At 41.1% G+C, this 8,194-nt stretch overlaps 2 protein-coding genes across 2 annotated transcripts; both read left to right on the top strand.

Moving 5' to 3' along the window:
- Nucleotides 1–306: 306 nt before the first annotated feature.
- Nucleotides 307–4,484, top strand: LOC121762581 (protein S-acyltransferase 21-like). Its single transcript, XM_042158502.1, has 10 exons — nucleotides 307–651; nucleotides 1,149–1,262; nucleotides 1,349–1,475; nucleotides 1,600–1,808; nucleotides 2,030–2,098; nucleotides 2,270–2,341; nucleotides 2,447–2,575; nucleotides 2,681–2,761; nucleotides 2,880–3,086; nucleotides 3,527–4,484. Exons 1-10 carry the CDS (start codon nucleotides 607–609, stop codon nucleotides 4,394–4,396), a joined length of 1,923 nt encoding a protein of 640 aa, XP_042014436.1. The 5' UTR covers nucleotides 307–606; the 3' UTR covers nucleotides 4,397–4,484.
- Nucleotides 4,485–4,896: 412 nt separating this feature from the next.
- On the top strand, nucleotides 4,897–8,088 carry LOC121761244 (MLO-like protein 9). The gene is made up of 15 exons (XM_042156875.1): nucleotides 4,897–5,019; nucleotides 5,484–5,541; nucleotides 5,617–5,873; nucleotides 5,964–6,080; nucleotides 6,196–6,253; nucleotides 6,357–6,448; nucleotides 6,518–6,592; nucleotides 6,663–6,751; nucleotides 6,836–6,885; nucleotides 6,953–6,993; nucleotides 7,069–7,242; nucleotides 7,307–7,342; nucleotides 7,433–7,500; nucleotides 7,579–7,639; nucleotides 7,716–8,088. The coding sequence occupies exons 1-15, from the start codon at nucleotides 4,897–4,899 to the stop codon at nucleotides 7,998–8,000; spliced, it is 1,584 nt and encodes a 527-aa protein (XP_042012809.1). The 3' UTR covers nucleotides 8,001–8,088.
- Nucleotides 8,089–8,194: the final 106 nt, after the last annotated feature.

The raw sequence follows: 8,194 nt of genomic DNA, 5'->3' as shown, positions 1-8,194 counted from the left end.
CTTTATAATATTGTTAGATAAGTTATCCCCATAAGGAAATAGATTTATTTATTTTTTCATTGATCATTCTTTTCTTGACTATATAAAATAATAAGAATTACAATGTAAATGGATTTTAAAATACAAAATAATACACCCTCACATAAACAATAAATGAAAATAATAATAGTAGAAGTTGATTTGGTGAAAATTCAAGATGAAGAAACTGCTTATACCTGAGTGACCAACTCTCTAGTAAATAGTCAATTTTTTTTACTAGAAGACTAAAATAACAGAATCCATATTCTATTTTCTTTTTAAATTTCTTCATCTTAAAGATAGCTCATTGATCGATAAATCGAAATGCAGAAGCCCTAGAGTTCTGAGAGAGAGAAAAACTGAATGGGTCGTGCCAAATTGTGATTTTTGCATCTGGGTCAGCATTAGAAGCTATTGAGGGATATTGCAGTTTGTGGGTTCATTTATTTGCTCAATTTTTTGGGAGGAAATATATGGTTACTGTAGATTATGTCTCATTTTTTCACCTCTGTTTTTGGACTCTGGCATAGTTGAAGTTTGATTTGTTAGAGTGTGAATGGTATCGAATCTCACACTGTTTTTTAATCTATGGCGAGGCGTCATGGGTGGCAACTCCCAGCTCACTCCTTTCAGGTTTGAATTTTTAGTTTTTCTCTTTCTTTTTGTTTGAATCCTTTTTCTACATTCTGATTGGTTGAGGTTTCTGAATGTGGGTTATATTTTTTGTGTGCTGAGAGTTCGAAAGTTTCCATCTTTTCTAGTTTGGTGTTGATTCTTGCTGCTAAACGTTTCCATCTTTGGGATTGTTGTGTTGATTTTAGTAGTTTCCATGGAGCAATTACAAAATTATGGATGATGGAAGATTATATAGATTTATTTGGATAATGCATGTTTGAGCAAATTTGGAAAGTGATGCTTGCCGATTTTTAGTAACTTCTGCTTATTTATATTGAGGGGGATGAAATTGAGTTGAAATATGATCAAATTGAGGTGTCATTTTCTTATTTCTAGTGCTTATTGTTAGTAGATGCTGAATTAGTGATTGTAATGAATTTTAATAGTATTATATCAATTGATTTGGAATATGCTACTGGTGTCCACATTCTTGAAAATTTTCCTTCCCTATGCAGGTTGTGGCAATAACAGTTTTTTTCCTATTATCTGTTGCTTTCTATGCGTTCTTCGCTCCTTTTTTGGGGAAGGAAATCTATGAGTACATTGCTACAGGCATCTATTCTTTCCTGGTAAGTGTGACTGAAGCTCATTATTCCTTTTGATGTCTGTTCAAATCAAATGTTTCCACTCTAATCATGTTCCAACATTCTTCTAGGCTCTCTCTGTGTTTATACTTTATGTGCGATGCACGGCTATTGATCCTGCTGATCCTGGGATTCTCATTGAAGTAGACAATGACAAGATGTCGGCGCACACATCACATGTTGGCACAGAGTTGACTGGTGAGTAACTTAAACAGAGTACTAATATACAAAGTGAAAACTTCATATACCTGCATTTGGTTTCTTTGCGATGGCTACATTGCTAGTTTAGCCTAATCTTTTGAACCTTGATGGCTGGGATTAGGTACGTTGTCTGCAACTGAAGAGCCCGGTAAATTTGTAGGGTTGAGGAATGCAGGAACATCATATGAACATGATTCACGTCGTTGTTTGAATGTCGGATGTTGCCTTTGCTATTGTCTTGTGAAAGAGGATTGTCGCAAGGATGAAATTAGTTTAGAGGAAGAAAATGGCGAGGAGGAGGCTTTCTTCTGCACATTGTGCAATGCTGAGGTATGGCAGCTGTTTGGTCTATTTAAGGGGATGGGTAGTTATGCATTAGTAACATGAAGTTTTGGGAGTACTCCATTACAGAGGAATGGGGAAGGTGTTATGGTTTCCTATTGATTATTTTCTTGCTAATTTCTTCTACAGTTATAATTTATTAGTGGCGGTAACGAATTGCTGATTTAGTTAAGTATATGTCTAATATTTGCTAGGCTTTCATTTCTTAGGTGAGGAAGTTCAGCAAACATTGCAGAAGTTGTGACAAATGTGTTGATGGATTCGATCATCACTGCCGGGTGAGTGAAAAAGTTTCACTTGATGCGATGGATAATCATGTCGTGTATTATGCTCCTATAGATTATCAAAGCCTCAGACAGATTTTTATTTTTGTGGATGAGTACCGTTACTCGTTACTTTCACATCTAATGGCTTTTTACTGTCATTGTTGGATTTTCCGATGCTTGCAGTGGCTGAATAATTGTGTGGGCAGGAAAAACTACATATCGTTTGTATGCTTAATGGCTGCAAGCCTTGCCTGGGTAAGATGACTAAGATCTTAATGCTAGTCCTTTGTCAGTCTTGCTTGTATGGCCAATCCCGTTTTACCACTTTTTTAGTTAACATACATGCCTTTTTGGTTCCAGCTCGTATTTGAATGCGCAGTGGGGATTGCTGTTCTTGTTCGCTGTTTTGTTGATAGAAAAGCTACTGAGAACGCAATCGTGGACAGGCTCGGAGATGGATTTTCTCATCCTCCGTTTGCTACTGTGGTGGTATATTATTAAAACCTTTTGTATATTTATCTTCTTTTTCAGGTAATTTGGCTTGTGTATTTTGCAGCTAAGATTCAATTATCGCGGTGTGTGTTTCCTTTTCAGGCGCTATGTACAGCTGTTTCCTTACTCGCAACTGTTCCTTTGGGAGAGTTATTCTTTTTTCACATCATTCTTATCCGAAAGGTGGGCCGTTAGATTATATTCTTATTTGTCCTTCCATGACATGCTCCAAGAGTTGCGTGTCAGGAATAATCAAAGTTGGCAGCGTGGTTATGTTATGTTCTTTTGCCTAATTCTGCAGGGTATCACGACGTATGAATATGTCGTTGCCATGAGGACCCAAAGTGAACCCCCCGGACCTTCTGTAGAGGGAGGAGATCAACAAAGTTTACCCTCTTCGCCAACCAGCTCTGCTGTGACCGCCATTAGCAGTAGAAGTTCGGTTGGAATGGGTCTGCAATATAAAGGCGCTTGGTGCACTCCACCGAGGATATTTATGGATCATCAGGTAAGAATGATGCTTCTCTAGATGCTGAATTTTGACCTCATTTTCGTGTGTTGCGTCTAGACATTGCTGATTTTAGGTGAAAAAGCTGGGTTATACTGTATTACCTGTAGGACTACAAAAACTCGTCTTAATACATTGCTTGTATGTGTTCTAAAGATTTGTTCGGTTATTAGGAGGCCATAAAAAAAATATTGTAGGCGAGGGGACGCTGTCTTCCTTTGAAATTCGATTAGAGTACTAATAGAATCTATTTGCCTCTTCGTTATACTTGAGAACCTGCAATTCTTGAATGAATACTCGAAGCCTGTTCTATTTTTCGTCGTCTGATCGTTTATTGCGTTGAATGTGGAGTCGGTTGTTCATCATCTGATCATTTATCGCATTGATTGTGTCGGAAAGCTCGTTGTTTTTAGGTTTCTTGTTGCCTTGTTGATTTGCAGGATGAAATCGTGCCTCACCTCGAGCCTGGTCGGCTGCCATCAACGGTCGATCCAGATCACGTAGTTCAAGGCAAAAAAGCGCCGCAGCGCCCCATCAGAATCAGCGCATGGAAGCTGGCGAAACTGGACTCCCATGAGGCGATCAAAGCCGGTGCAAAGGCCCGAGCGTCGTCCTCCGTTCTACGCCCCATCGGCTCCCGACCTAATCCGCACGACGGCGACCACATGTCGAGCACGACCATGAGCAGCCCTACTAGCACGAGACACGGATACTACGACTCTCGAGCGGGCACATCCCGACTATCACCGGCGAAGAGCTCGTACCCACCTAGCCGAGCCAGCCGGGACGATGTCGACACATGCGCCCACAGCGTCAGCAACCTGAGCAGCCCTCACCCCACGAACCTCACGCCCTCACCGATGGCAGGGCAGCACTCGTCGAACTTCAACCCGATGTACCAGTCGTCCGTTGTGCATTCGCCCTTGTCGGCAAGGGCCAGCGAGACCAATGAGGCCCCTCGGATCCCGGCGAGGAAGAACAACAGTAACAACGTGGGGCCCACAGACGGGGCAAAGTCCTCAGTGTACTGGGATCCGGAGGCGGGAAGGTTTGTCTCGTCCGCCTCGAGGAGTGTTGGTGGCTCCTCTTCTGCGACGGAGCTCACGTATTCGGGCCAGTCGATATTCTTTGGAGGGCCGCTCGTGAACGAGCAGCTGAACAGGAGCAGGCGCTCGACTGGGCATCCGCAGCGGAGCTCGACGGCAAGCTATTACCAGCAGGGGAGGTCGCAGCGTGGAGGGCAGCTTCCTGTGTTTGTACCGAGTGATTCGCAGCAGCAGCAAAACAAATTTTCTTCTAATTTAGAGTAGCATTTTGATTAATGTTTCTATTACTAATTTGAGCAGTAGAATTAGATCGTTACAATCTTCAAGTTATCATAATTTCTTTCAATTTCAATGGCATGTCCTGTCTCTTTCTCACTCTCATTTATATCTCATGCATTTAAATAAATAGATAAATAATTCTATTAATTCCCAAACTATTTTCTTTCGTTTATAAGTCACTTTTCCACCATCAGCTAAGTAACAAAATCCCTACCAACGAGTTTCTCACAATGGCATTCTTGTAATTAAACCTCAACTCCATGCCCCAATATATAACTCATCCCGGTTCAGTTCTGTTGCAACTTCCTTGAACCGGCCTTACTCTTCCTTCAAAAACTCTCTTTCATCTTACTATTATTGGAAAAAAGCCTACCAAAAAATGATTCTTTCACATTGAATTTTCTTCATTCGTACTTTGAAAAAAGACATGAGAAATCAACAAATTTGACTCTTTTTTCCTTTCCTTTTCTTGTTGATTATTGACTATGGGCGGAGGCGGAGGAGGGAGGGAGCTCGACACCACCCCCACATGGGCGGTGGCGCTCGTCACTCTAGTGATCATTGTGATTTTGATCATATTGGAGAAGACCATTCATAAAACATCACATGTATTTCTGAAACTAAATTCTTCCTCTTGATTTTTCTTTTGTTTTGTTTTCTTGAAGTTTTGTAATGTTTGGCTTTGAGAAGAGCCATTATCATAATCTTTTGGGAAAATTTATTTTTTTATTATGATTAAATGCTTCCATTTTGGTTTAGATGATGATAAAAACTATTTAAGACTTATGTAGATATAACTATTAGCAACAATTTTTTTTCTTAATTGAGGTCTTGTTTTTGGCTTTGAGAAAAGCCAAGATCATATTTTTTGGAATAGATGTATGTTTGTGTGCGTGTGTGTGTTTTATCATGATTAAATGTTTCTTTGTTGGTTCGTCAGATGGTGAGAGCTATTTTAGGCTTCTGCAGATATAATGATTCTTGATTTTTGATGAATTATTGATCCATTTTCTTCCACATTAGACTCTTCTATTGAAATGTTTGTTTACCCTAATTGTCTTTGTATTTGTAGGCTTTTGAAAAGAGGAGGAGAATGGCATTGGTTGAAGCTCTTGAGAAAATCAAAGGAGGCAAGACCTCTCTCTTTCTTTCTCTCTCTTTTTCTCTGAGTTGATCATCTTCCATTTTTCATGTGCAATCTGCAGAGCTTATGGTGCTCGGATTCATATCCCTACTCCTCACGTTTGGGCAAACTTACATCACGCAAGTCTGCATCCCCGAGAAAATCTCAAGGACAATGCTGCCATGTGAGTTCAAGGATGATCATCATGAGGAGGGTGGTGGTGGTGGTGGTTCGGATGCGAAGGCTCCAAGTCAGGAAGCGGCCCATCGGAGGAGGCTCCTCTCGTTCGAACGAAGGATGTTGGGAGGAGGTTCCGACACACCCAAAGGCTGTCATGATGTAACAATGCCATCTCCTTTCTCATATATATGTGAAAGATTAATTGATCAAAATAATCAAAAATAATTTTGTGTGTATTGAGTTTGGTAGGGATTTGTGCCTCTGATCTCTGTAAGTGCACTTCATCAACTCCACATATTCATCTTCTTCTTGGCCGTGTTTCACGTCTTCTACAGCGCTATAACTATGATGCTAGGGAGGCTCAAGGTACGCCTAATAAAATCTGCACGAATCTCACTCTCATGCCTATGATTCTGCGGTTGTGGATTAGTCTTGTTTGTGTCGAACTTTAAGGATGTCTCGCTCATCTCTTTTGGTGTAGATTCGAGGGTGGAAGGAATGGGAGAGACAGATTGCAGAGGAAACTGATGGAACTTCTGGTATATCTGTTCTTATTTATGACAAAAGGAAGGAGAGAAAGAAAAATGATGAAACTAGTGCATAAGCACATTGTTTGAATTATGTTTTCCTTGTTGTTTTAAGCTGATGCTGCAAGATTCAGGCTTACACATGAAACATCCTTTGTCAGAAGCCATTCGAACCCATTGATGCAAAATCCCATCATATTTTACATTGTAAGGATGAAAATTTTAGTTTTTTTTTTTTCATCAGCTCCGTTGATGAGTGTGGAAGCTTGTTTTTAGGTGTGTTTTTTTCGACACATACTGTATTCGGTCCAGAAGCCCGACTACTCCACTCTACGCCATGGATTTGTATCAGTGAGTATTTGATGAGCTATGAAACATTTTTTAGCATGAATGAACAAACTCTGCATATCCATCTGTATAGGTCCATCTGTCTCCTGGGACGAAGTTTGACTTTCAGAAATACATCAAGAGGTCGTTGGAAGACGACTTCAAAGTAATTGTGGGAATTCCGTATGGTCCTTTTTCCTCTTAATACCACTTATGATCCATTTCATACATAAAGTACATAAGTAAACGGCGTGTTGCCTCTTTCAGGCCGTATCTGTGGATGATATCATGCGTGTATCTGCTGTTGAACGTCAAGGGTGCATTCCTGTTCTAGCTCAAACTCACTGTTATTTTTGGTAACACGTTGGTCTACCTTTTTTGCAGGAGGGCAGGTTATGTTCATCCTGTCGATTTTCCCCCTACTGGTAAGGAGATAGATGCCTTTGAAATATTAAAATTTTGATGAGATGTAACAGAAGCTGACTAGTTGGTTGATTAAGGTAATCTTAGCAGTTGGCACGAAGCTGCAGTCGATCATAACACAGATGGCAATCGAGATCCAAGAAAAGCACGCGGTGGTGCAGGGCATCCCACTTGTGCAAGTCTCGGATAGGCATTTCTGGTTCAGCAAGCCTACATTAGTCCTTCACTTGATCCATCTCACTCTCTTTCAGGTTTCCAGCCCTCTTCCTCGTTTTTTGACTTGCGTTTTCTTGACACTGTTTCTGTTTCTTGTAGAATGCATTCGAGATCACGTACTTCATTTGGATAACGGTATCTCTCTCCTCCTCTCCCTCTCCCTCTCCCTCTCCCTCTCTCATGAAATGATGGGCAAGGCCTAAAACAAGGTGTTGTGTGGTGCAGTATGAATTTGGGCTGCATTCATGTTTCCACAGATACTTCCTCCTTGCTGTGATCAGAGTTTGCATAGGGTAAGTCTTGTGTTCTGCACCGGTCTTGAACGAGCTCCTTTTTCTGATAAACGAAGCTCAAATTGTCGTCCGCCTCAGGGTAGGCGTGCAGATCGTCTGCAGCTACATTACACTCCCTCTCTACGCCCTCGTTACACAGGTAACAAAACACCAAGAAAAACTATCAAGAATGCTTAGAATTTGAAGTTTAAAAAGTCCAAAATCTCAACTTGTAGATGGGATCACACATGAAGAAGTCCATCTTTGATGAGCAAACTTCCAAGGCGCTGATGAGCTGGCACAACAAGGTTAAGAAGAAGCACGACCACGACCACGTCCCACCCATCCGCACGAGGAAGCTAGGAGAGTGCGACTCATCACCGGAGCACTCTCCACAGCAGTCAGGCGCCGACCTGGCTGCAGGTGCGGCAGCCATTGCTGTTGCTCAGTCGAGCATTGAGATGTCCGAGAACTCACCTAAAGAACAGATGACCGACATAGACTTGCTATCGGGGCCTTGAGGAGGTAGAAATCATAGCACAAGAAGCTTAGAAGAACAGGCTTGTAACTGTAGTAGCTGTTTTACTTCATTTTGTGCAGGTGTTAGAGAAGAAACAAAAAACATGCCTGTTTGTATGTATGTTTTGGGAAATCACACTTTCATTTTGTTTGTGATGTAATCAGTTGCATACTTGCATTCTTTCATTTTTTTTTG

The sequence above is a fragment of the Salvia splendens genome, chromosome 13 (genome assembly GCF_004379255.2).
Source record: "Salvia splendens isolate huo1 chromosome 13, SspV2, whole genome shotgun sequence".
Lineage (NCBI taxonomy): Eukaryota > Viridiplantae > Streptophyta > Magnoliopsida > Lamiales > Lamiaceae > Salvia > Salvia splendens.
The sequence above is the reverse complement of the archived record's forward strand: the minus strand, read 5'-3'. Positions and strand labels throughout refer to the sequence as shown.